Genomic DNA, 27,560 nt, shown 5'->3' on the forward strand with positions numbered 1-27,560 from the left:
GCTGACGAAGCGCACCATAGGCTTGGTGCGGGGAGCAGGAACAGGCCGGGCCGGGCCGGGCTGGCGACGCGCACCATAGGCTTGGTGCGGGGATCAGGAACAGGCCGGGCTGGGCTGGCGACGCGCACCATAGGCTTGGTGCGGGGAGCAGGAACAGGCCGGGCCGGGCTGGCGACGTGCACCATAGGCTTGGTGCGGGGAGCAGGAACAGGCCGGGCCGGGCTGACGACACGCACCACAGGCTCGATGCGAGGAACAGGAACAGGCCGGGCCGGGCTGGCGACGCGCACCATAGGCTTGGTGCGGGGAGCAGGAACAGGCCGGGCCGGGCTGACGACACGCACCACAGGCTCGATGCGAGGAACAGGAACAGGCCGGACCGTACTGGGGACACACACCACTGGCCCTACGCAGGGATCAGGAACGGGCCGGACCGGACTGGTAACACACCCCAGTACCTCTCGCCGTGCCTCTACACTTTCCCTCTCCTCTGTGACCAGTGGCCCCCTTAACCTGGCGGCCTCCTCTGCAAACCCGCTGGACCGCTCCATCGCGGCCTCCTGCTGCCCCGTCGTCCACGGCGTGAGCCCCCCCCTAAAAAAATTATGGGTGTCTCTCCTCCCCGTGGACCAAGCCTCCCTATCTCTCGCCAGACTCTTCCTCCACTGCTCCAAAGTCCAACCACTCTGCTCTTCATTTGGCTTGACCCAGTCGAGACTCCTCCTCCACTGCTCCCAAGTCCACCCTCTCTGCTCTTCACTAGGCTTGACCCAGTCGAGGTTGCCACGGAGATCCGCTAGCGATTCCCCTGGCGATGGCTCCTGGACACGCTGCTTGGTCCAGTTTTGGTGGGATCTTCTGTCACGATCGTCGGGAACAGAGGACCAATGCGCAGCGTTATTTGCGAACATATTTATTAAATAAGATAACACGAACAAAAACAACTAAACGATAACGTGACGTCCTTAGATAAACACAACCTACTTGGAACAAGATCCCACAACCACTGTGGGAAAACAGCCTGTCTAAATGTGGTTCCCAATCAGAGACAACCAGCAACAGCTGACACTCGTTGCCTCTGATTGAGAACCACACTGGCCAACATAGAAATACTTAACCTAGAATGGAAAACACATGAAAACTCACACCCTGGCTCAACATACTAGAGTCCCCAGAGCCAGGGCGTGACAAATTTAAATTGATTTTTATTTGGATTTCATGTAATGGACATATACAAAATAGTCAAAATTGGTGAAGTGAAAGGAAAAAATTAACTTGTTTCAAAAAATTCAAAAAAATAAATAACGGAAAAGTGGTGTGTGCATATGTATTCACCCCCCTTTTTTTGGGGGGGGGGGATAGATCAGCTTAATATTGCAGATAGATTGTAACTTCCATCAATGTAATTGTCTGCATCACTTCCAATCCCCCATGTATGTATATATATACAGTGGGGAGAACAAGTATTTGATACACTGCCGATTTTGCAGGTTTTCCTGTGAGAGATGGAATCTAAAACAAAAATCCAGAAAATCACATTGTATGATTTTTAAGTAATTCATTTGCATTTTATTGCATGACATAAGTATTTGATCACCTACCAACCAGTAAGAATTCCGGCTCTCACAGACCTGTTAGTTTTTCTTTAAGAAGCCCTCCTGTTCTCCACTCATTACCTGTATTAACTGCACCTGTTTGAACTTGTTACCTGTATAAAAGACACCTGTCCACACACTCAATCAAACAGACTCCAACCTCTCCACAATGGCCAAGACCAGAGAGCTGTGTAAGGACATCAGGGATAAAATTGTAGACCTGCACAAGGCTGGGATGGGCTACAGGACAATAGGCAAGCAGCTTGGTGAGAAGGCAACAACTGTTGGCGCAATTATTAGAAAATGGAAGAAGTTCAACATGACGGTCAATCACCCTCGGTCTGGGGCTCCATGCAAGATCTCACCTCGTGGGGCATCAATGATCATGAGGAAGGTGAGGGATCAGCCCAGAAATACACGGCAGGACCTGGTCAATGACCTGAAGAGAGCTGGGACCACAGTCTCAAAGAAAACCATTAGTAACACACTACGCTGTCATGGATTAAAATCCTGCAGCGCACGCAAGGTCCCCCTGCTCAAGCCAGCGCATGTCCAGGCCCGTCTGAAGTTTGCCAATGACCATCTGGATGATCCAGAGGAGGAATGGGAGAAGGTCATGTGGTCTGATGAGACAAAAATATAGTTTTTGGTCTAAACTCCACTCGCCGTGTTTGGAGGAAGAAGAAGGATGAGTACAACCCCAAGAACACCATCCCAACCGTGAAGCATGGATGTGGAAACATCATTCTTTGGGGATGCTTTTCTGCAAAAGGGACAGGACGACTGCACCGTATTGAGGGGAGGATGGATGGGGCCATGTATCGCGAGATCTTGGCCAACAACCTCCTTCCCTCAGTAAGAGCATTGAAGATGGGTCGTGGCTGGGTCTTCCAGCATGACAACGACCCGAAACACAGCCAGGGCAACTAAGGAGTGGCTCCGTAAGAAGCATCTCAAGGTCCTGGAGTGGCCTAGCCAGTCTCCAGACCTGAACCCAATAGAAAATCTTTGGAGGGAGCTGAAAGTCCGTATTGCCCAGCGACAGTCCCAAAACCTGAAGGATCTGGAGAAGGTCTGTATGGAGGAGTGGGCCAAAATCCCTGCTGCAGTGTGTGCAAACCTGGTCAAGACCTACAGGAAACGTATGATCTCTGTAATTGCAAACAAAGGTTTCTGTACCAAATATTAAGTTCTGCTTTTCTGATGTATCAAATACTTATGTCATGCAATAAAATGCAAATTAATTACTTAAAAATCATACAATGTGATTTTCTGGATTTTTGTTTTAGATTCCGTCTCTCACAGTTGAAGTGTACCTATGATAAAAATTACAGACCTCTACATGCTTTGTAAGTAGGAAAACCTGCAAAATCGGCAGTGTATCAAATACTTGTTCTCCCCACTGTATATATATATATATATATATATATATATATATATATATATATATACAGTGAGGGAAAAAAGTATTTGATCCCCTGCTGATTTTGTATGTTTGCCCACTGACAGAGACATGATCAGTCTATAATTTTAATGGTAGGTTTATTTGAACAGTGAGAGACAGAATAACAACAAAAGAAAAAAAGAAAAACGCATGTAAAAAATGTTATAAATAGATTTGCATTTTAATGAGGGAAATAAGTATTTGACCCCTCTGCAAAACATGACTTAGTACTTGGTGGCAAAACCCTTGGTGGCAATCACAGAGGTCAGACGTTTCTTGTAGTTGGCCACCAGGTTTGCACACATCTCAGGAAGGATTTTGTTCCACTCCTCTTTGCAGATCTTCTCCAAGTCATTAAGGTTTCGAGGCTGACGTTTGGCAACTCGAACCTTCAGCTCCCTCCACAGATTTTCTATGGGATTAAGGTCTGGAGACTGGCTAGGCCACTCCAGGACCTTAATGTGCTTCTTCTTGAGCCATTCCTTTGTTGCCTTGGCCGTGTGTTTTGGGTCATTGTCATGCTGGAATACCCATCCACGACCCATTTTCAATGCCCTGGCTGAGGGGTTCTCACCCAAGATTTGACGGTACATGGCCCCGTCCATCGTCCCTTTGATGCGGTGAAGTTATCCTGTCCCCTTAGCAGAAAAACACCCCCAAAGCATAATGTTTCCACCTCCATGTTTGACGGTGGGGATGGTGTTCTTGGGGTCATAGGCAGCATTCCTCCTCCTCCAAACACGGTGAGTTGAGTGGATGCCAAAGAGCTCGATTTTGGTCTCATCTGACCACAACACTTTCACCCAGTACTCCTCTGAATCATTCAGATGTTCATTGGCAAACTTCAGACGGGCCTGTATATGTGCTTTCTTGAGCAGGGGGACCTTGCGGGCGCTGCAGGATTTCAGTCCTTCACGGCTTAGTGTGTTACCAATTGTTTTCTTGGTGACTATGGTCTCAGCTGCCTTGAGATCATTGACAAGATCCTCCCGTGTAGTTCTGGGCTGATTCCTCACCTTTCTCAACTCCACTAGGTGAGATCTTGCATGAAGCCCCAGGCCGAGGGAGATTGACAGTTATTTTGTGTTTCTTCCATTTACGAATAATCGCACCAACTGTTGTCACCTTCTCACCAAGATGCTTGGCGATGGTCTTGTAGCCCATTCCAGCCTTATGTAGGTCTACAATCTTGTCCCTGACATCCTTGGAGAGCTCTTTGGTCTTGGCAATGGTGGAGAGTTTGGAATTTGATTGATTGATTGCTTCTGTGGACAGGTGTCTTTTATACAGGTAAAAAGCTGAGATTAGGATCACTCCCTTTAAGAGTGTGCTCCTAATCTCAGCTCGTTACCTGTATAAAAGACACCTGGGAGCCAGAAATCTTTCTGATTGAGAGGGGGTCAAACACTTATTTCCCTCATTAAAATGCAAATCAATTTATAACATTTTTGACATGCGTTTTTCTGGATTTTTTTGTTGTTATTCTGTCTCTCACTGTTCAAATAAACCTACCATTAAAATTATAGACTGATCATTTCTTTGTCAGTGGGCAAACGTACAAAATTAGCAGGGGATCAAATACTTTTTTCCCTCACTGTATATATACAGTGGCGGAAGAAAGTATTTAGTCAGCCACCAATTGTGCAAGTTCTCCCACTTAAAAAGATGAGAGAGGCCTGTAATTTTCATCATAGGTATACGTCAACTATGACAGACAAAATGAGAAAAAAAAATCCAGAAAATCACATTGTAGGATTTGTAATGAATTTATTTGCAAATTTTGGTGGAAAATAAGTATTTGGTCAATAACAAAAGTTTCTCAATACTTTGTTATATACCCTTTGTTGGCAATGACACAGGTCAAACGTTTTCTGTAAGTCTTCACAAGGTTTTCACACACTGTTGCTGGTATTTTGGCCCATTCCTCCATGCAGATCTCCTCTAGAGCAGTGATGTTTTGGGGCTGTCGCTGGGCAACACGGACTTTCAACTCCCTCCAAAGATTTTCTATGGGGTTGAGATCTGGAGACTGGCTAGGCCACTCCAGGAGCTTGAAATGCTTATTACGAAGCCACTCCTTCGTTGCCCGGGCAGTGTGTTTGGGATCATTGTCATGCTGAAAGACCCAGCCACGTTTCATCTTCAATGCCCTTGCTGATGGAAGGAGGTTTTCACTCAAAATCTCATGATACATGGCCCCATTCATTCTTTGCTTTACACGGATCAGTCGTCCTGGTCCCTTTGCAGAAAAACAGCCCCAAAGCATGATGTTTCCACCCCCATGCTTCACAGTAGGTATGGTGTTCTTTGGATGCAACTCAGCATTATTTGTCCTCCAAACACGACGAGTTGAGTTTTTACCAAAAAGTTAGATTTTGGTTTCATCTGACCATATGACATTCTCCCAATCCTCTTCTGGATCATCCAAATGCACTCTAGCAAACTTCAGACGGGCCTGGACATGTACTGGCTTAAGCAGGGGGACACGTCTGGCACTGCAGGATTTGAGTCCCTGGCGGCGTAGTGTGTTACTGATGGTAGGCTTTGTTACTTTGGTCCCAGCTCTCTGCAGGTCATTCACTAGGTCCCCCCGTGTGGTTCTGGGATTTTTGCTCACCGTTCTTGTGATCATTTTGACCCCACGGGGTGAGATCTTGCGTGGAGCCCCAGATCGAGGGAGATTATCAGTGGTCTTGTATGTCTTCCATTTCCTAATAATTGCTCCCACAGTTGATTTCTTCAAACCAAGCTGCTTACCTATTGCAGATTCAGTCTTCCCAGCCTGGTGCAGGTCTACAATTTTGTTTCTGGTGTCCTTTGACAGCTCTTTGGTCTTGGCCATAGTGGAGTTTGGAGTGTGACTGTTTGAGGTTGTGGACAGGTGTCTTTTATACTGATAACAAGTTCAAACAGGTGCCATTAATACAGGTAACGAGTGGAGGACAGAGGAGCCTCTTAAAGAAGAAGTTACAGGTCTGTGAGAGCCAGAAATCTTGCTTGTTTGTAGGTGACCAAATACTTATTTTCCACCATAATTTGCAAATAAATTCATTAAAAACCCTACAATGTGATTTTCTGGATTTTTTCACAATTTGTCTGTCATAGTTGACGTGTACCTATGATGAAAATTACAGGCCTCTCTCATCTTTTTAAGTGGGAGAACTTGCACAATTGGTGGCTGACTAAATACTTTTTTTCCCCACTGTATATATATACATACATACATACATACATACATACATACATACATACATACATACATACATACATACATACATACATACATACATACATACATACATACATATCCTTTAAAAAAAAAATATATTACCCTTTATTACTTTCCAACCCCACCACCCTTTCCCTAATTGGAGTAAACTAGTGAACAACAATGCTTAGGCCTCTACTTCCAGCTTATACTTACTATATACATTTTATGGACAAAGTCAATTTTACAATAATTCTATTTTGTTTGTTTTTTCTCCTGAACTACTTCTACTTTCAACCTCTCCAATCATTTTCATGATGTCCATCCGGTTTGCTTCTATATGCAATATCTTTCTAACTGTGCTCTTTCACAAAAGCTCCCAACCTACAACCTATATACTTATTATGGACACAGTATGCTTACATTATTAGTTATCTTGTTATTAGTTGTTGTTAGTTGTTATTAGTCCCATCCTTCAACTCCATTCAATACCACCCATCTATCTCTTAACACCATCCATATAGGATTTCTATTTGCCATATATTTTTCAACTGTACTGTGATGTTTTACAAAAGTTCTGAACCTTTCTATTCTCATTGTTTCTACAGATTGTAAATTAAAAATAAACATTTTTTCTAAAAGTATTATTATATTATTGATCGATTGACTATGACTTTTCAGATCACCCAGTAATGCTATCTGCAAGGTTAGCTCAAGGTAAATATTGCAATCCTTTAGCTATTCCTGGACCTGTGTCCAAAAACAAGCTACAAATGGACAGTACCAAAATAAATGATCTAATGATTCTGTCTCTTCGCTGGGAAGATTGTTTCCCCCATATAAATAACATTCTATTGGTAGCAAGAATTTTATATAATAATTTAAATTGAAAGATTCTAAGTTTTGAATCCGGTGTCGTTTTGCGTATCAGTTCATAAACACTATGCCATGGGATCGGTACGTCAAAAATCTCTTCCCAACTATTTTGCTATATCTATATGGGACGGCTGTCAATCCTTTGGTCCTTAAATGAAACTGGTTGTATTCACCCCCTTTGCTATGAAGCCCCTAAATAAGACCTGGTGCAACCAATTACCTTCAGAAGTCACATAATTACTTAAATTGCACACAGGTGGAGTTTATTTAAGTGTCACATGATCTGTCACATGATCTCAGTATATACACACCTGTTCTAAAAGGCCCCAGAGTCTGCAACACCACTAAGCAAGGGGCACCACCAAGCAAGCGGCACCATGAAGACCAAGGAGCTCTCCAAACAGGTCAGGGACAAAGTTGTGGAGAAGTACAGATCAGGGTTGGGTTATAAAAAAATATCTGAAACAGCTGGGCTTTACGGAAGAGTGTCAAGAAAAAATCCATTGCTTAAAGAAAAAAATAAGCAAACACGTTTGGTGTTCGCCAAAAGCCATGTGGGAGACTCCCCAAACATATGGAAGAAGGTACTCTGGTCAGATGAGACTAAAATTGAGCTTTTTGGCCATCAAGGAAAACGCTATGTCTGGCGCAAACCCAACACCTTTCATCACCCCGAGAACACCATCCCTATAGTGAAGCATGGTGGTGGCAGCATCATGCTGTGGGGATGTTTTACATCGGCAGGGACTGGGAAACTGGTCAGAATTGATGGAATGATGGATGGCGCTAAATACAAGGAAATTCTTGAGGGAAACCTGTTTCAGTCTTCCAGAGATTTGAGACTGGGACGGAGGTTCACCTTCCAGCAGGACAATGACCCTAAGCATACTGCTAAAGCAACACTCAAGTGGTTTAAGGGGAAACATTTAAATGTCTTGGAATGACCTAGTCAAAGAAGAGACCTCAATCTTATTGGATTTAAAGATTGCTGTACAGTCGTGGTCAAAGGTTTTGAGAATGACACAAGTATTGGTCTTCACAAAGTTCGCTGCTTCAGTGTTATGAGATATTTTTGTCAGATGTTACTATAGTATACTGAAGTATAATTACAAGCATTCCATAAGTGTCAAAGTCTTTTATTGACAATTACATTAAGTTTATGCAAAGAGTCAAGTTTTCTGTTTTTTATCTTATTTCTTGTTTGTTTCGCAAAAAAATATATTTTGCATCTTCAAAGTGGTAGGCATGTTGTGTAAATCAAATGATACAAACACCCAAAAAATCCATTTTAATTCCAGGTTGTAAGGCAACAAAATAGGAAAAATGCCAAGGGGGGTGAATACTTTCGCAAGCCACTGTATGCTTGGGGTCATTGTCCATTTGGAAGACCCATTTGCGACCAAGCTTTAACTTCCTGACTGATGTCTTGATGTTGCTTCAATATATCCACGTAATTTTCTTTCCTCATGATGCAATCTATTTTGTGAAGTGCACCAGTCCCTCCTGCAGCAAAGAACCCCCACAGCATGATGCTGCCACCCCTGTGCTTCACGGTTGGGATGATGTTCTTCGGCTTGCAAGGGACTCCAAACATAGCGATGGTCATTATGGCCAAACAGTTCTATTTTTATTTCATCAGACCAGAGGACATTTCTCCAAAAAGTACGATCTTTGTCCCCATGTGCAGTTGCAAACCGTAGTCTGGCTTTTTATGGCGGTTTTGGAGCAGTGTCTTCCTTGCTGAGCGGCCTTTCAGGTTATGTCAATATAGGACTCGTTTTACTGTGGATATAGATACTTTTGTATCTGTTTCCTCCAGCATTTTCACAAGGTCCTTTGCTGTTGTTCTGGGATTGATTTTCACTTTTTGCACCAAAGTACGTTCATCTGTAGGAGACCGAACGCGTCTCCTTCCTGAGCGGTATGATGGCTGCGTTGTCCCATGGTGTTCATACTTGCGTACTATTGTTTGTACAGATGAACGTGGTACCTTCAGGCATTTGGAAATTGCTCCCAAGAATGAACCAGACTTGTGGAGGTCTACAATTATTTTCGAGGTATTGGCTGATTTTCTTTTGATTTTCCCATGATGTCAAGCAAAGAGGCACTGAGTTTGAAGGTAGGCCTTGAAATACATCCACAGGTACACCTCAAATTGACTCAAATGATGTCCATTAGCCTATCAGAAGCTTCTAAAGCCATGATATCATTTTCTGGAATTTTCCAAGCTGTTTAAAGGCACAGTCAACTTAGTGTATGTAAACTTCTGACCCACTGGAATTGTGATACAGTGAATTATAAGTGAAATAATCTGTCTATAAACAATTGTTGGAAAACGTACTTGTGTCATGCACAAAGTAGATGTCCTAACCGACTTGCCAAAAAATTTGTGGAGTGGTTGAAAAACAAGTTTTAATGACTCCAACCTAAGTGTATGTTAACTTCCGACTTCAACTGTGTGTGTGTATGTATGTATGTATGTATGTATGTATGTATATCAATATATATATATATATATATATATTCACAGTGAGGGGAAAAAAGTATTTGATCCCCTGCTGATTTTGTACGTTTGCCCACTGACAAAGACATGGTCAGTCTATATAATTTTAATGGTAGGTTTATTTGAACAGTGAGAGACAGAATAACAACAAAAAAATCCAGAAAAACGCATGTCAAAAATGTTATACATTTATTAGCATTTGAATGTGGGAAATAAGTATTTGACCCCTCTGCAAAACATGACTTAGTACTTGGTGGCAAAACCCTTGTTGGCAATCACAGAGGTCAGACGTTTCTTGTAGTTGGCCACCAGGTTTGCACACATCTCAGGAGGGATTTTGTTCCACTCCTCTTTGCAGATCTTCTCCAAGTCATTAATGTTTCGAGGCTGACGTTTGGCAACTCGAACCTTCAGCTCCCTCCACAGATTTTCTATGGGATTAAGGTCTGGAGACTGGCTAGGCCACTCCAGGACCTTAATGTGCTTCTTCTTGAGCCACTCCTTTGTTGCCTTGGCCGTGTGTTTTGGATCATTGTCATGCTGGAATACCCATCCACGACCCATTTTGAATGCCCTGGCTGAGGGAAGGAGGTTCTCACCCAAGATTTGACGGTGCATGGCCCCGTCCATCATCCCTTTGATGCGGTGAAGTTGTCCTGTCCCCTTAGCAGAAAAACACCCCCAAAGCATAATGTTTCCACCTCCATGTTTGACGGTGGGGATGGTGTTCTTGGGGTCATAGGCAGCATTCCTCCTCCTCCAAACACAGCGAGTTGAGTTGATGCCAAAGAGCTCGATTTTGGTCTCATCTGACCACAACACCTTCACCAAGTTCTCCTCTGAATCATTCAGATGTTCATTGGCAAACTTCAGACGGCCCTGTATATGTGCTTTCTTGAGCAGGGGGACCTTGCGGGCGCTGCAGGATTTCAGTCCTTCACGGCGTAGTGTGTTACCAATTGTTTTCTTGGTAACTATGGTCCCAGCTGCCTTGAGATCATTGACAAGATCCTCCCGTGTAGTTCTGGGCTGATTCCTCACCGTTCTCATGATCATTGCAACTCCACGAGGTGAGATCTTGCATGGAGCCCCAGGCCGAGGGAGATTGACAGTTATTTTGTGTTTCTTCCATTTGTGAATAATCACACCAACTGTTGTAACCTTCTCACCAAGCTGCTTGGCGATGGTCTTGTAGCCCATTCCAGCCTTGTGTAGGTCTACAATCTTGTCCCTGACATCCTTGGAGTGCTCTTTGGTCTTGGCCATGGTGGAGAGTTTGGAATCTGATTGATTGATTGCTTCTGTGGACAGGTGTCTTTTATACAGGTAACAAACTGAGATTAGGAGCACTCCCTTTAAGAGTGTGCTCCTAATCTCAGCTCGTTACCTGTATAAAAGACACCTGGGAGCCAGAAATCTTTCTGATTGAGAGGGGGTCAAATACTTATTTCCCTCATTAAAATGCAAATCAATTTATAACATTTTTGACATGCGTTTTTCTGGATTTTGTTGTTGTTATTCTGTCTATCACTGTTCAAATAAACGTACCATTAAAATGATAGACTGATCATTTCTTTGCCAGTGGGCAAACGTACAAAATCAGCAGGGGATCAAATACTTTTCTCCCTACTGTACACACACACACACACACACACACACACACACAGAAAAATTCCCTACACACACACACTACGAAGATGAAACTTTCTCCCTGTCCCTATTTGAATACACCTTCACCCTTAGCACAGCAGTGTATTGATGTGTGAATCAGGCTGTAATTTCTACTGCTTCTCTTCCTCTTGCTGCAGTGTCTTTGGGTTGTATTTCTGTAATTATATTGATTGTGATCATCTTGTTCTGCTCACTGAGGGATCCACCAAGCCTTGCTTTAAAGGTGATGAACGCTCAAATCAGAGGCCGAACCAAATCTCCATAACATTGTACATTGACCAATGTGTATATGTTTATCTATTTAAGAAATTATCTTGCCATTGATCTGGTTTGAACTGAACTGAACTGGCTTGCCCACACACTCTCTCTCTCGCACGCACGCACACGCACGCACTCCCTTACTTGAGAATGCAGTGATTTTTGACTAGCTAGCTTCTGATTCCTGTTCTGCTTCGAAACCTCATAGACAATCAGATCGAAAACTCTGTTTTCTCTGCTCGGTTGAGATGGGAATCTGTAGTGCGGGGAAATGATTTGGTCTCTTGTCCTCCTTTTCCCTTCACCGTTCCCTGATCATTGAACACTTGGGCCCGTCACAGCTTCTGTGACCCACCGCAGAGGGAGCATTAAACATGTGAGGGTTGTTTTGATGTGCAGCCACTGGTGGCTTAAGTGCCTCTGTTTCCGTGGATGCATTTTTTTCTTCTTTCTCACTTTTTTTCTCTCTCTCTTTTTATTCCAATCAGCCTGTTCTTTCTTTTCTTTCCCCTTATTTCTTCCACTACTTAACTCTTAGGTTAGTGCAAATGAGTACTAAAAGAGATCCTAAGAAAATAAAATAAATCTAACTACTAACCCTCTCCATCTTATCTCTGTTTCCCTCTCATTCTTCCAATCTTTCAGAATGCTTCCCTCTCTTTCCACTTTTTTCTCTTTCTACTTAGTTTCTTCTTTCCCCATCACTCAGTCTGTCCCCTATCATCCCTTCGATTTCATCTCTGCCGGGGTGACACATTCCCGCTTTTGATCATGGCGAATGAGACGGTGGTCGGATTCTCTTTGACTCCGTCTGCACCTATTAGAGCAAGGAGCAATTTTTTTTATCAAACCCCTTTTGGAGATCTGCCTCATCATTTGCTCTTTCTTCAATTTTTTCACACTGTTAAATTCTACATGAAATTAAACAGAACATATTGTTGGGAAGGATTGTGAAATCAAGGGATTTTTTCATTCTAGGTGTAGACATTTGAAATGCACTATGATCATATGAGACAGAGGTGGGGATGAATTTCCTGAGGTTGATCTTTGTTGTCAAATTAATGCTTTTGATAGACGTATGTAATCGGTGTCTATCTCTTCTCTCCTTTCTCTCTCCTTTGTAGGCTGAGAATTCAGCCCTGGCCCTTGCGAATGAGAGCCAGAGAGAGGCCTATGAAAGGTGTCTGGATGAGGTGAGTTTTCATATAGAGCTACAGTATACATTCAGAGAAGGTCATCCTGACACTGTATTCTGTCTGTCACTGTACCCACTACATAAGGTGTCTCAGCTTTTATACCCTGCAATGATTACTGTCCACTCTTAAGACTCTAAAATCAGTCTCAATTTGTGACCACAGACTGTAGCAAAGATGTAACTTTTTATTATATTTAATTCAGGTTGCCAACCACGTGGTACAGGCACTTCTGAGTCAAAAGGTAAGACATCAAGACAAATCAATGATGTTCAGACTCAACAGTCTAACAAGTTAAGGAGCAGTTCTTTACACAAGGTGTGTGTGTGTGTGTGTGTGTGTGTGTGTGTGTGTGTGTGTGTGTGTGTGTGTGTGTGTGGGTGTGTGGGTGTGTGTGTGGGTGTGTGTGTGTGTGTCATTGAGAAGTTTTTTTTATTTGTGTTTTGTCCTAGGACCTGCGGGAGGAGTGTATTAAGTTGAAGATGCGTGTGTTTGACCTGGAGAGACAGAACAGAACCCTGACTGAGCTCTTTGCCCAGAAACTACACCCCCAGGATAGCCCTCTGAAACAGGTACAGAACGTGTGTGTGTGACATTTATTTTCTCAGCAGTAAGTTGGAAATCATGCATAAATGAACAAGTTGCTTTTCATTTTATTTTCAGTAGTTTTTTTGCAAAACTAGATTGAATGTGACAGGAGAAAGCACTTGATAAAGATGAGAATTAGTCATGAGTACTGACAGACAGTTGTTGAATGTGTGACCAAAGAAGGGATTTAAGTCTATCCGTTGGCTCTCAGAACTATGTGTGTGTGTGTGTGTGTGTGTGTGTGTGTGTGTGTGTGTGTGTGTGTGTGCTCGTACGCGGTGCATACAGATGTACTATCTTAATTTGACCCGTTTCTTAGAGCAGGAAAATTATCCTGTAGCAACAGGAAATTTCGATTATAATTAATGGACATTTTTGTATGAGTTGATACATTTTTTGTTAGGCAAAATCAAGTGTAACATTTTGGTGGAAATTACAGTGCCTTCAGAAATTATTCATACCCCTTGACTTATTCCACATTTTGTTGTTACAGCCTGAATTCAAAATGGGTTAAATATTATTATTTTACCCATCTACACACAATATCCCATAATGACAAAGTGAAAACATGTTTTTAGAAATGTTTGCTAATTTATTGAAAGTGAAATACAGAAATATCTAATTTACATAAGTGGCTGTTGATCATTGCCAGACAGCCATTTTCAAGTCTTGCCATAGATATCCAAGCCGATTTAAGTCAAAACTGTAACTAGGTCACTCAGGAACATTCAATGTCATCTTGTTAAGTAACTCCAGTGTTTATTTGGCCTTGTGTTTTAGGTTATTGTCCTGCTGAAAGGTTCATTTTTCTCCCAGTGTCTATGGAAAGCAGAATGAACCAGGTTTTCCTCTATGATTTTGCCTGTGCTTAGCTCTATTACGTTTCTTTTATCCTAAAAAAACTCCCTTGCCGTTGACAAGCATAACCAAAATGTGATGCGGCAACCACAATGCTTGAAAATGTGATGAGTTGTGTTGGATTTGCAGCAAACATGACGCTTTGTATTCAGGACATAAAGTTCATTTCTTTGCCACATTTTTGCAGTTGTACTTTAGTGCCTTATTGCAAACAGGATGCATGTTTTTGGAATATTTGTATTCTGTACAGGCTTCCTTCTTTTCACTCTGCCATTTAGGTTAGTATTGTGTAGTAACTACAATTTTGTTGAACCATCCTCAGTTTTCTCCTATCACAGCCATTAAACCATTGGCTTCATGGTGAAATCCCTGAGCGTTTTTTTTCCCTCTCCAGCAACTGAGTTAGGAAGGATGCCTGTATCTTTGTAGTGACTGGGTGTATTGATACTGTCACGCCCTGGCTCTGGGGACACTGTTATGTTGAGCCAGGGTGTGTAGATTTGTGTTGTAGTTCTAGTTGGTTCATTTCTATGTTGGCCAGTGTGGTTCTCAATCAGAGGCAACGAGTGTCAGCTGTGGCTGGTTGTCTCTGATTGGGAACCACATTTATACAGGCTGTTTTCCCACAGTAGTTGTGGGATCTTGTTTCGAGTTGGTTTGTGTTAGACCGTGAACTGTCACGTTATCGTTTTGTTTATTTTGTCGTTTATCGCTAAATAAAGAGTATGTTTGCCTGCAACGCTGCGCCTTGGTCCTCCTCTCTTACCAACGATCGTGACAGAAGATCCCACCAAGACTGGACCAAGCAGCAAGTCCAGGAGCCATCGCCTGAGAGATCTCTAGCGGATCTCCTTCGCCTCCTCGACTGGGTCAAGCCATGTGAGGAAGAGAGGGGCTTGACGTGGAAGCAGAAGGGTGAAAGGCTGGCAAAAAGTATGGAGACCTGGTCCACGGGTAGGAGTGAAGCCCATAACATTTTTAGGGGGGGGCTAACGCCGTGGACGACGGGGCAGCAGGAGACCGCGACAGAGCAGCCCAGCGGGTTGGCAGAGGAGGCCGCCAGGTTACGGGGGCCACTGGTCGAAGAGGGGAAGGAAGGTGTAGAGGCACGGCGAGAGGTACTGGGGTGTGTTACCAGTCCGGTCCGGCCCGTTCCTGATCCCTGCATAGGGCCAGTGGTGTGTGTCCCCAGTACGGTCCGGCCTGTTCCTGTTCCTCGCATCGAGCCAGTGGTGTGCGTCGCCAGCCCGGTCCGGTCCGCTCCTGCTCCCCACACCAAGCCAATGGTGCGCGTCGCCAGCCCGGTCCGGTCCGCTCCTGCTCCCCACACCAAGCCAGTGGTGTGCGTCGTCAGTCCGGCACGGCCCGTGCCTGTTCCCCACACCAAGCCAGTGGTGTGCGTCGTCAGTCCGGCACGGCCCGTGCCTGTTCCCCACACCAAGCCAATGGTGCGCGTCGCCAGCCCGGTCCGGTCCGCTCCTGCTCCCCACACCAAGCCAGTGGTGTGCGTCGTCAGTCCGGCACGTCCCGTGCCTGTTCCACCGGTGCCTGGTCCGGCACCGGTCAGATGCTTCGCACCGGAGCTAGAGCAATCCGCTCCACTAGTGTGCAGTCCAGCTCCGGCCAGCGGGGCCAGACCGGATCAGGGGTACTTTGGGGGGTTGGAGAGGGAGCGGGGATCAGGCCCGGAGCCGGATCCGCCGCCTAGGCGGAGTGCCCACCCGGTCCCTCCCCTGTGGTGTTTGGTTGACGCGGTCGGAGTCCGCGCCTTTAGGGGGGGGTACTGTCACGCCCTGGCTCTGGGGACACTGTTATGTTGAGCCAGGGTGTGTAGATTTGTGTTGTAGTTCTAGTTGGTTCATTTCTATGTTGGCCAGTGTGGTTCTCAATCAGAGGCAACGAGTGTCAGCTGTGGCTGGTTGTCTCTGATTGGGAACCACATTTATACAGGCTGTTTTCCCACAGTAGTTGTGGGATCTTGTTTCGAGTTGGTTTGTGTTAGACCGTGAACTGTCACGTTATCGTTTTGTTTATTTTGTCGTTTATCGCTAAATAAAGAGTATGTTTGCCTGCAACGCTGCGCCTTGGTCCTCCTCTCTTACCAACGATCGTGACAGATACACCATCCCAAAGTGTACTTAATAACTTCACCATGCTCAAAGGGATATTCAATGTCTGCTTCCTTTTCTTTTTTTTTACCCATCTACCAATAGGTGCCCTTCTTTGCGAGGCATTGGAAAACCTCCCTGGTCTTTGTGGTTGAATCTTTGTTTGAAATGCACTGCTCGAATGAGGGACCTTACAGATAAATGTATGAGGTAGTCATTCAAAAATCATGTTAAAAACTATTATTGCACACAGAGTGAGTCCTTGCAACTTTATTATGCAACTTGTTAATAAAGCAGATATTTACTCCTGAACCTATTTAGGCTTGCCATAACAAAGGGGTTGAATACTTATTGACGTCAGACATTTCAGCTTTTCATTTTTAATGAACTTGTAAACATTTCTAAAAACATAATTCCAATTTGACATTATGAGGTATTGTGTGTAGGCCAGTGACACAACATCTCAATTTAATCCATTTTAAATGTAACTGTCATAAAACCGTCGTGGATGTGGTGGAGGAGTCAAGCGCAGGAAGCAGAGGTTTAGTCCAACAAGACTTTTAATAGTCTCAAAAGCAATAGTGTACACCCCGACCTCGAATAACACGAAGAGGCGAGGGAAAATTACGCACACGCGTAAAACACTAAACATAGAAAAATGATACGGAAAACAAACACGTATCAAAAATACAAGAGGCAACGGAAAAATAACAACACACAATTACCATAGAGCAAAACAAGGAACTTATAAGACACATAATCAACACTCAAACAGACACAGGTGTGACAGACAGACAAAAGCAATCAAACACAGAAACATAGAGCGGTGGCAGCTAATACTCCGGGGACGGCGAACGCCGAAGCCTGCCCGAACAAGGAGGAGGAGCAGCCTCGGCCGAAACCGTGACAGTACCCCCCCCCTTGACGCGCGGCCCCAGCCGCGCGCCGACCCCAGCCTCGGGGACGGCCAGGAGGACGCGGACCCGGGCGCGTGGGATGCCCATGGTGAAACTCAGTCAGGAGGGATGGATCAAGTATGTCCCCCCTGGGCACCCAGCACCGTTCCTCCGGACCGTACCCCTCCCACTCCACGAGATACTGGAGACCACTCCTCCGGCGCCTCGAGTCCAGGATGGTCCGGACCCTGTACGCCGGGGCCCCCTCGATGTCCAAAGGGGGCGGAGGGGTCTCTCCTATCTCATCTTCTTGGAGTGGGCCAGCTACCACCGGCCTGAGAAGAGACACATGGAACGAGGGGTTAATATTTTTATACTCAATTGGCAGTTGTAACCTGTAACACACCTCGTTCAATCTTCTCAGGACTTTGAAGGGCCCCACAAACCGCCGACCCAGCTTCCGGCAGGGCAGGCGGAGGGGCAGGTTTCGAGTCGAGAGCCAGACTCGATCTCCCGGTGTGTACACCGGCCCCTCGCTGCGGTGGCGATCGGCGCTCGCCTTTTGTTGACGTATGGCACGCTGCAGATGGACATGGGCAGCGTCCCACGTCTCCTCCGAGCGCCGAATCCACTCGTCCACCGCAGGGGCCTCGATCTGGCTCTCGTGCCACGGTGCCAGGACCGGCTGATAACCTAAAACACACTGGAAAGGTGTTAAGTTGGTGGAGGAGTGGCGGAGAGAGTTCTGGGCCATCTCTGCCCAGGGGATGAACCTCGACCACTCCTCCGGCCGGTCCCGGCAATAGGACCTCAAAAACCTACCCACATCCTGGTTGACACGTTCCACCTGCCCATTACTCTCTGGGTGGTACCCCGAGGTAAGGCTTACCGAGACCCCCAACCGTTCCATGAACGCTCCCCAAACTCTGGAAGTGAACTGGGGACCCCGGTCAGACACAATATCCTCGGGGACCCCATAGTGCCGGAAAACATGGGTGAATAGGACCTCAGCGGTTTGTAGGGCAGTAGGGAGACCCGGCATGGGAAGGAGACGACAGGCCTTGGAAAACCGATCCACAACGACCAAAATGGTGGTATTCCCCTGGGAGGGGGGAAGGTCGGTTACGAAATCCACCGATAGGTGTGACCATGGTCGTTGCGGAACGGGCAGGGGATGTAGCTTACCCCTGGGCAAATGTCTAGGCGCCTTACACTGGGCACACACCGAGCAGGAGGAGACATAAACCCTCACATCCCTGGCTAACGTTGGCCACCAGTATTTCATGCTAAGACAGTGCAATGTCCGGCCAATACCAGGATGTCCAGAGGAGGGTGATGTATGAGCCCAATAAATAAGTCTATCACGAATCTCGAGCGGCGCGTACGTCCGCCCCACAGGACACTCGGGGGGAGTAGGGTCGGTACGCAGTGCCCGCTCGATTTCTGAATCGACCTCCCACACCACCGGAGCCACCAAACAAGACTCCGGCAGTATGGAAGTAGGCTCGTTGGACCTCTCCTCTGTGTCATATCGCCGGGACAGGGCATCTGCCTTACCATTCTGGGACCCAGGGATGTATGTGATCTTAAAAACGAACCGGGTTAGGAACATGTTCCACCTAGCCTGACGAGGGTTCAATCTCCTAGCTGCCCGGATGTACTCCAGGTTACGGTGATCCGTCAGAATGAGGAAAGGGTGTTGAGCCCCCTCAAGCCAATGCCTCCACACCTTTAGGGCCTGGACTACGGCTAACAGCTCCCTGTCCCCGACATCATAGTTACTCTCCGCCGCACTGAGCTTCTTAGAGTAGAACGCACAGGGGCGGAGTTTAGGTGGCGTGCCGGACCGTTGTGATAGAACTGCCCCAATACCAGTCTCGGACGCGTCTACCTCAACCTGGAATGGTAAAGAGTGATCCGGATGCGCCAGCACAGGAGCCGAGGTGAACAGGTTCTTAAGTTTGACAAATGCCCTGTCCGCCTCAGCCGACCACTGCAAGCGAACCGGACCCCCCTTTAGCAGGGACGTAATGGGAGCTGCAACCTGTCCAAAACCCCGAATAAACCTCCGGTAGTAATTAGCAAAACCCAAGAACTGTTGCACCTCTTTTACAGTGGTTGGAGTTTGCCAATTACGCACGGCCGATACCCGGTCTACCTCTATCTCCACACCAGACGCGGACAACCGATAACCCAAAAAGGAGACGGACTCCTGGAAGAACAGGCATTTCTCTGCCTTGACATACAAGTCATGCTCCAACAGTCGTCTCAACACTCGGCGTACCTGGGCTACATGCTCGGCTCGAGTAGCAGAGTACACTAGGATGTCGTCTATGTACACTACTACTCCCTGCCCATGCATGTCCCGGAAAATCTCGTCAACAAAGGATTGGAAGACTGAAGGAGCATTCATTAAACCGTATGGCATGACGAGATACTCGTAATGACCCGAGGTGGTGCTAAATGCTGTCTTCCATTCATCCCCCTCCCTAATGCGCACCAGATTGTACGCGCTCCTGAGATCCAACTTTGTGAAGAACCGCGCTCCGCGTAATGACTCCGTCATCGTCGCAATCAGTGGAAGTGGGTAGCTGTATTTAACTGTGATCTGATTGAGACTACGATAATCAATACACGGGCGCAATCCCCCGTCCTTCTTCTTCACAAAGAAGAAACTCGAGGAGACTGGGGAAGTAGAGAACCGTATGTATCCCTGTGCCAAGGACTCGGCTATGTAGGTCTCCATAGCCGCAGTTTCCTCTTGAGACAGGGGATACACATGACTCCGGGGAAGAGCCGCTCCAGTCTGGAGATTTATCGCACAGTCCCCCTGTCTATGAGGAGGTAGCCGTGCTGCCCTCGATTTGCTAAACACGAGTGCTAAATCCTCATACTCGGGGGGAATGCGCAGTGCGGGCCCTTGGTTCGGACTCTCTACCGAGGTCGCCCCTATGGAAACACCTAGACATCTCCCTACACACTGGGCAGACCACTCCATAAGAGCCCTCTGTTGCCACGCTATGGTAGGATCATGGGTACTTAACCAGGGAAGGCCCAACACCACTGGGTACGCAGGAGAGTCAATCAGATAGAACTGAATGATTTCCTCATGACCCCCCTGCGTCGTCATAGTCAGTGGTGCTGTGACATCCCTGATCAGACCCGACCCCAACGGCCGGCTGTCTAATGCGTGGACAGGGAATGGAACTTCTACTGGCCGAAGGGGAATTCCTAACCTAGCACAAAATGCTCGATCAATAAAGTTCCCAGCTGCGCCTGAATCTACTAGCGCCTTATGCTGGGAATGAGGTGCCACCTGTGGAAACCTCACAGGAATACTCATGTGACCAACAGAGAGCTCTGGGTGAGTGGGGCGCCTACTCACCTGAAATGACTCCCCAGTGCGTGGCCTGTTGTCACCTCTCCCAGGAGACCCTCCCCAGCACCTGGCCGCAGTGTGTCCTCCACGACCGCAGGTGGTGCAGTGGATGGCCCCCCTCGGGTTCCCTCTCCTCCTCTCTCTAGCGCCAGCACCCCCTAGCTCCATGGGAATCGGCTCGGGGGTGCTAGAGGGTGGACTGGACGACCCCCACTCGGGACGTCCGCGGGTAGCCAGCAGGGTATCCAGACGGATGGAAATGTCCACCAACTGGTCAAACGACAGGTTGGTGTCCCTGCAGGCCAGCTCCCTACGAACGTCCTCTCGTAGACTACATCGGTACTGGTCGATGAGGGCCCTCTCATTCCACCCCGCATCCGCCGCTAGTGTCCGGAACTCCAGTGCGAACTCCTGTGCGCTCCTCTTCCCCTGTCGGAGGTGGAATAGCAGGAGGAATCCCTGACACCCGGCTGCAGAACCGTCATATGCCCTCGGGAGTGAGAGCCGAATGCCACTGGGTTCCGGTACTGAGAGAGGAGGACTGGCCGTTGGTGATGCGAAGTTGTAAGGGTCCTTGGCCACCTCAGAGTTCACCAATCGGCGCAGGGCGTTGGACACCTCGTCCATGACGGTCCCGAGTTGCTGGATCATGGCGTCCTGGAAATTGATCCGGTCCAGCAGGGATTCGGGTGCCGTCGCTGATCCTGCTGACTCCATAATGGTGTGTTGTTCTGTCATAAAACCGTCGTGGATGTGGTGGAGGAGTCAAGCGCAGGAAGCAGAGGTTTAGTCCAACAAGACTTTTAATAGTCTCAAAAGCAATAGTGTACACCCCGACCTCGAATAACACGAAGAGGCGAGGGAAAATTACGCACACGCGTAAAACACTAAACATAGAAAAATGATACGGAAAACAAACACGTATCAAAAATACAAGAGGCAACGGAAAAATAACAACACACAATTACCATAGAGCAAAACAAGGAACTTATAAGACACATAATCAACACTCAAACAGACACAGGTGTGACAGACAGACAAAAGCAATCAAACACAGAAACATAGAGCGGTGGCAGCTAATACTCCGGGGACGGCGAACGCCGAAGCCTGCCCGAACAAGGAGGAGGAGCAGCCTCGGCCGAAACCGTGACAGTAACACAACAAAATGTGGAAAAGGTCAAGGGGGTGAATACTTTCTGAAGGCACTGTAAAAGCCTTTTTAAACCTTGAATACACTACAAGTTTGTACACTGCTCAAAAGAATTAAGGGAACACTTAAACAACACAATGTAACTCCAAGTCAATCACACTTCTGTGAAATCAAACTGTCCACTTAGGAAGCAACACTGATTGACAATACATTTCAAATGCTGTTGTGCAAATGGAATAGACAACAGGTGGAAATTATAGGCAATTAGCAAGACACCCCCAATAAAGGACTGGTTTTGCAGGTGGTGACCACAGACCACTTCTCAGTTCCTATGCTTCCTGGCTGATGTTTTGGTCACTTTTGAATGCTGCCGGTGCTTTCACTCTAGTGGTAGCATGAGACGGAGTCTACAACCCACACAAGTGGCTCAGGTAGTGCAGCTCATCCAGGATGGCACATCAATGCGAGCTGTGGCAAGAAGGTTTGCTGTGTCTGTCAGCGTAGTGTCCAGAGCATGGAGGCGCTACCAGGAGACAGGCCAGTACATCCGGAGACGTGGAGGAGGCCGTAGGAGGGCAATAACCCAGCAGCAGGACTGCTACCTCCGCCTTTGTGCAAGGAGGAGCAGGAGGAGCACTGCCAGAGCCCTGCAAAATGACCTCCAGCAGGCCACAAATGTGGATGTGTCTGCTCAAACGGTCAGAAACAGACTCCATGAGGGTGATATGAGGGCCCGACGTCCACAGGTGGGGGTTGTGCTTACAGCCCAACACCGTGCAGCCCAACACCAATATTGGCAAATTCGCCACTGGCGCCCTGTGCTCTTCACAGATGAAAGCAGGTTCACACTGAGCACATGTGACAGACGTGACAGAGTCTGGAGACGCCGTGGAGAACGTTCTGCTGCCTGCAACATCCTCCAGCATGACCGGTTTGGCGGTGGGTCAGTCATGGTGTGGGGTGGCATTTATTTGGGGGGCCGCACAGCCCTCCATGTGCTCGCCAGAGGTAGCCTGACTGCCATTAGGTACCGAGATGAGATCCTCAGACCCCTTGTGAGACCATATGCTGGTGCGGTTGGCCCTGGATTCCTCCTAATGCAAGACAATGCTAGACCTCATGTGGCTGGAGTGTGTCAGCAGTTCCTGCAAGAGGAAGGCATTGATGCTATGGACTGGCCCGCCCGTTCCCCAGACCTGAATCCAATTGAGCACATCTGGGACATCATGTCTCGCTCCATCCACCAACGCCACGTTGCACCACAGACTGTCCAGGAGTTGGCGGATGCTTTAGTCCAGGTCTGGGAGGAGATCCCTCAGGAGACCATCCGCCACCTCATCAGGAGCATGCCCAGGCGTTGTAGGGAGGTCATACAGGCACGTGGAGGCCACACACACTACTGAGCCTCATTTTGACTTGTTTGAAGGACAATACATCAAAGTTGGATCAGCCTGTAGTGTGGTTTTCCACTTTAATTTTGAGGGTGACTCCAAATCCAGACCTCCATGGGTTGATAAATTTGATTTCCATTGATCATTTTTGTGTGATTTTGTTGTCAGCACATTCAACTATGTAAAGAAAAAAGTATTTAATAAGATTATTTCATTCATTCAGATCTAGGATGTGTTATTTTAGTGTTCCCTTTATTTTTTTGAGCAGTGTATTTCAAGTGTGCAGGAAAATTCTCAGAGTGATCAAATTAAGATCGTACATCTGTATCTAAACCACTGCCTTGCTTGTCTCCTGTTCATTATGATTATATCGTTATGACTATATTGCTGTTTTAGAACACTATCAAAGTTTTATATAAAAGAGAATATGGTCCTATGTGTCATGCTGTTTCAAGCTTCCTGCCATCCAGGACCTCTATACCAGGCGGTGTCAGAGGAAGGCCCTCAAAATTGTCAAAGACTCCAGCCACCCTAGTCATAGACTGTTCTCCCTGCTACCGCACGGCAAGCGGTACCGGAGTGCCAAGTCTAGGTCCAAAAGACTTCTCAATAGCTTTTACCCCCAAGCCATAAGACTCCTGAACAGCTAATTATGGCTACCCGGACTATTTGCACTGCCCCCCCACCCCATCCTTTTTACGCTGCTGCTACTCTGTTAATTATTTATGCATAGTCACTTTAACTCTACCCACATGTACATATTACTTCAATTATCTCAACTAGCCGGTGCCCCCGCACATTGACTCTGCACCGGTACCCCCCTGTATATATAGCCTCCCTACTGTTATTTTATTTTACTTCTGCTCTTTTTTTCTCAACACTTTTTTTGTTGTTGTTTTATTTTTACTTTTTTTGTTAAAATAAATGCACTGTTGGTTAAGGGCTGTAAGTAAGCATTTCACTGTAATGTCTGCACCTGTTGTATTCGGCGCATGTGACCAATAACATTTGATTTGATTTGATTTTATAATAAGCACAGTGTTTCTGATTTTAATCATTTGAGAGGGAGATGAGAAGTTCTCCCTCATCTCATCTCTGTTGTTGCTTGGGTGACTGTTGTCATGGTGAAATGTGGAACGGTTACTTCTAGTGAAGTGTAGCTAGTGATGTATTATGCATTGATATGAGGTCCGATAGATGTTTAGATATCCCAATGAGGGCTGATGTCTTGCTTTTCTTTTGGATTTATTTAATCCCAACTGATATCTAACATCAATTGTAACATGGACTGTAGCTTGGAGCCCAAAAGCTCTTTGGAGCTCTTACTCTATCCATTTTGGCCTTGTTGAAAGAAACTAAGGACAAAAGCGCTGTTGTGATAGTATAGTTTTAGAATCCCCTGCTGAGGTGTTTATACAGCAACTATCAAGTTTCTGAGAATTTGGCCTCAAAAGAACAGAGGCAGAGATTGTCTTTGATAAAGATGTTCAGTGACCTTGGTCATATTTTTCATTTCTTTGAAGTGTGTGACACAGGGCACCTCTTTCTCCACTTGTCTCCCTCCCTCTCTCTTTCTTCAGCTCTGTTTATTAACACCAACTCCTTCGCTCTCTCCTTCTTATCAACTCTATTAGTATTCCAACCGCTCCACAGTAGCGAGGGGATAGGAGAGAGAAGCAATCTGCTGCAGAAATCTCAAGTATTTAATCTAAACAAATGTGCCCTGTAATTGCCAGGAGAGCAAAATGGCACATTCTATTACTGTAAATGAAAATTTCAACTGTCCCCAACTCCCCCCAAATCTAACCCCTTCTCCCTCCCTCCCTCTCTTCTCCCCCACGCATATTTTTTTCTGTATTCTTCAGTCGTTCTCTTTGCGTCTCTTACCTGTGAGCAAAAAAAAAACATATTTCCTCGCATACGGAGTGAGTGCCTCTTCCCCCGCTGTTGCCTTTCTTTGTGATGAATATAATAATCATAAGGAAAACTGATGCCATCTCACTGCCGAAGCAATTTAATTATTCAGGGCTGAGATAGGAATGAAAAGAGGCTGGCCCGCTCCAGTAATGTCATTTTTATCTGTGTATTAGGAGGCAGGTTAAAGGAAATCAGGAGAGGGTGCAGAGAATGACAATAGTCAATATGGTGCCCTTACTGTCATTACTCTTTCTCTGTTCTCTCCCGTTCCAGTTGCAGTTGGTGTCTGTCCCGGAGGACAGCACAGAGCCCCTGACCATGGACAGTGACAAGCTGCTGGTGTCCCAGAGACAAGGGGAACTCAAGGTGAGCAGCTGACCACACACAAACCCTGACCCCTGACTAAAACTTCACTTTGACCATAGAATTACGAACACATATACTGAACAAAAATATAAACGTAACATGCAACAATTTCAACGATTTTACTGAGTTACAGTTCATATAAGGAAATCAGTAAATTGAAATAAATTAATTAGCCCCTAATCATCAATGGATTTCACATGACTGCACAGGGGTGCAGCCATGGGTGGCCCTGGGAGGGCATAGGCCCTCCCCCACTTGGGAATATGTTTTTCCCCACAAAAGGGCTTTATTACAGACAGAAATACTCTGCAGTTTCATCAGCTGTCCGGGTGGCTGGTCTCAGACGATCCCGTAGGTGAAGAAGCTGGATTTGGAGGTCCTGGGCTGGCATGGTTATACGTGGTCTGCAGTTGTGAGGCCAGTTGGATGCACTGCACAAATTCTGCACAATTCTCTAAAACGATGTTGGAGACTGCATATGGTATAGAAATGAACATTCAATTATCTCGCAACAGTTCTGGTGTACATTCCTGCAGTCAGCATGCCAATTGCACGCTCCGTCAACTTGAGACATCTGTAGCATTGTGTTGTGTGACAAAACTGCACATTTTAGAGTGGCTTTTATTGTCCCCAGCATAAGGTGCACCTGTGTAATGATCATGTGGTTTAATCAGCTTCTTCATATGTCACACCTGTCAGATGGATGGATTATTTTGGCAAAGGAGAAATGCTTACTAACAGGGATGTAAGCAAATTTGTGCCAAAAATTTGAGAAAAATAAGCTTTTCGTGTGTATGGAAAATTTCTGCGAACTTTTATTTCAGGTGAAAGCTATGATCGCTTATTGATGTCACTTGTTAAATCCACTTCAATCAGTGTAGATGAAGGGGAGGAGACAGGTTCAAAAATATTTTTAAGCCTTGAGACAATTGAGACATGGATTGTGTATGTGTGCCATTCATAGGGCGAATGGGCAAGACAAAATATTTAAGTGCCTTTGAACGGGGTATGGTAGTTGGTGCCAGGCGCACCGGTTTGTGTCAAGAACTGCAACGCAGCTGGGTTTTTCACGCTCAACAGTTTCTTGTGTGTATCAAAAATGGTCCACCACCCAAAGTACATCCAGCCAACTTGATACAACTGTGGGATGCATTGGAGTCAACATGTGCTAGCATCCCTGTGGAACGCTTTCAACACCTTGTAGAGTCCATGCCCCGACTAATTGAGGCTGTTGTGAGGGCAAAGGGGGGTGTCAGCCCTCTGTACCACCCTTAATCAGCTCAGCAAACTCATATTTTGTTTACCTCTGCTTCACCAGCATTGGACACCTTCTGTTAGTAATCACAATGTTTATTTTCATACTCATACACTACATGACCAAAGGTATGTGGGTTTGATTCCCATGGGGGGCCAGTATAATTTTTTTTTTTTTTTAATAAAAAATATACAAAAATTGTATGCACTCGCTCTGGATAAGAGCGTCTGCTAAATGACATAAATGTAAATGTATGTGGACACCTGCTCATCGAACATCTCATTCCAAAATCATGGGCATTAATATGGAGTTGGTCCCTCCTTTGCTGCTATAACAGCCTCCACTCTTCTGGGAAGGCTTTCCACTAGATGTTGGAACATTGCTGCGGGGACTTGCTTCCATTCAGCCACAAGAGCATTAGTGAGGTCGGGCATTAATGTTGGGCGATTAGGCCTGGCTCGCAGTCGGCGTTCCAATTCATCCCAAAGGTGTTCGATGGGGTTGAGGTCAGGGCTCTGTGCAGGCCAGTCAAGTTCTTTCACACCGATCTCGACAAACCATTTCTGTATGGACCTCACTTTGTGCATGGGGGCATTGTTATGCTGAAATAGGAAAGGGCCTTCCCCAAACTGTTGTCACAAAGTTGTAAGCACAGAATCATCTAGAATGTCATTGTATGCTGTAGCGTTAACATTTCCCTTCACTGGAACTAAGGGGCCTAGCCCGAACCATGAAAAACAGCCCCAGGCCATTATTCCTCCTCCACCAAACTTTACAGTTGGCACTATGCATTCAGGTAGGTAGCGTTCTCCTGGCTTCCGCCAAACCCAAATTCGTCCGTCGGACTGCCAGATGGTGAAGCGTGATTAATCACTCCAGAGAATGACAGTTGCCTAGCGACAGG

The 27,560-nt window shown here is 46.2% G+C and overlaps 1 protein-coding gene across 1 annotated transcript in view; it reads left to right on the top strand.

Moving 5' to 3' along the window:
- LOC311137948 (nck-associated protein 5-like) overlaps positions 1-27,560 on the top strand; it is a gene marked incomplete at both ends in the record, with an annotated part of 70,364 nt that overhangs the window by 22,129 nt on the left and 20,675 nt on the right. Inside the window, 4 exons of the mRNA XM_084172574.1 lie at positions 12,680-12,748; positions 12,954-12,992; positions 13,201-13,320; positions 25,309-25,401. Of these exons, the coding sequence (XP_084028700.1) occupies positions 12,680-12,748; positions 12,954-12,992; positions 13,201-13,320; positions 25,309-25,401 (321 nt within the window). The remainder of the gene's footprint in view (positions 1-12,679; positions 12,749-12,953; positions 12,993-13,200; positions 13,321-25,308; positions 25,402-27,560) is intronic.

Source organism: Coregonus lavaretus (assembly GCF_964263955.1).
Source record: "Coregonus lavaretus genome assembly, chromosome: 12".
Taxonomy (NCBI): Eukaryota; Metazoa; Chordata; class Actinopteri; order Salmoniformes; family Salmonidae; genus Coregonus; species Coregonus lavaretus.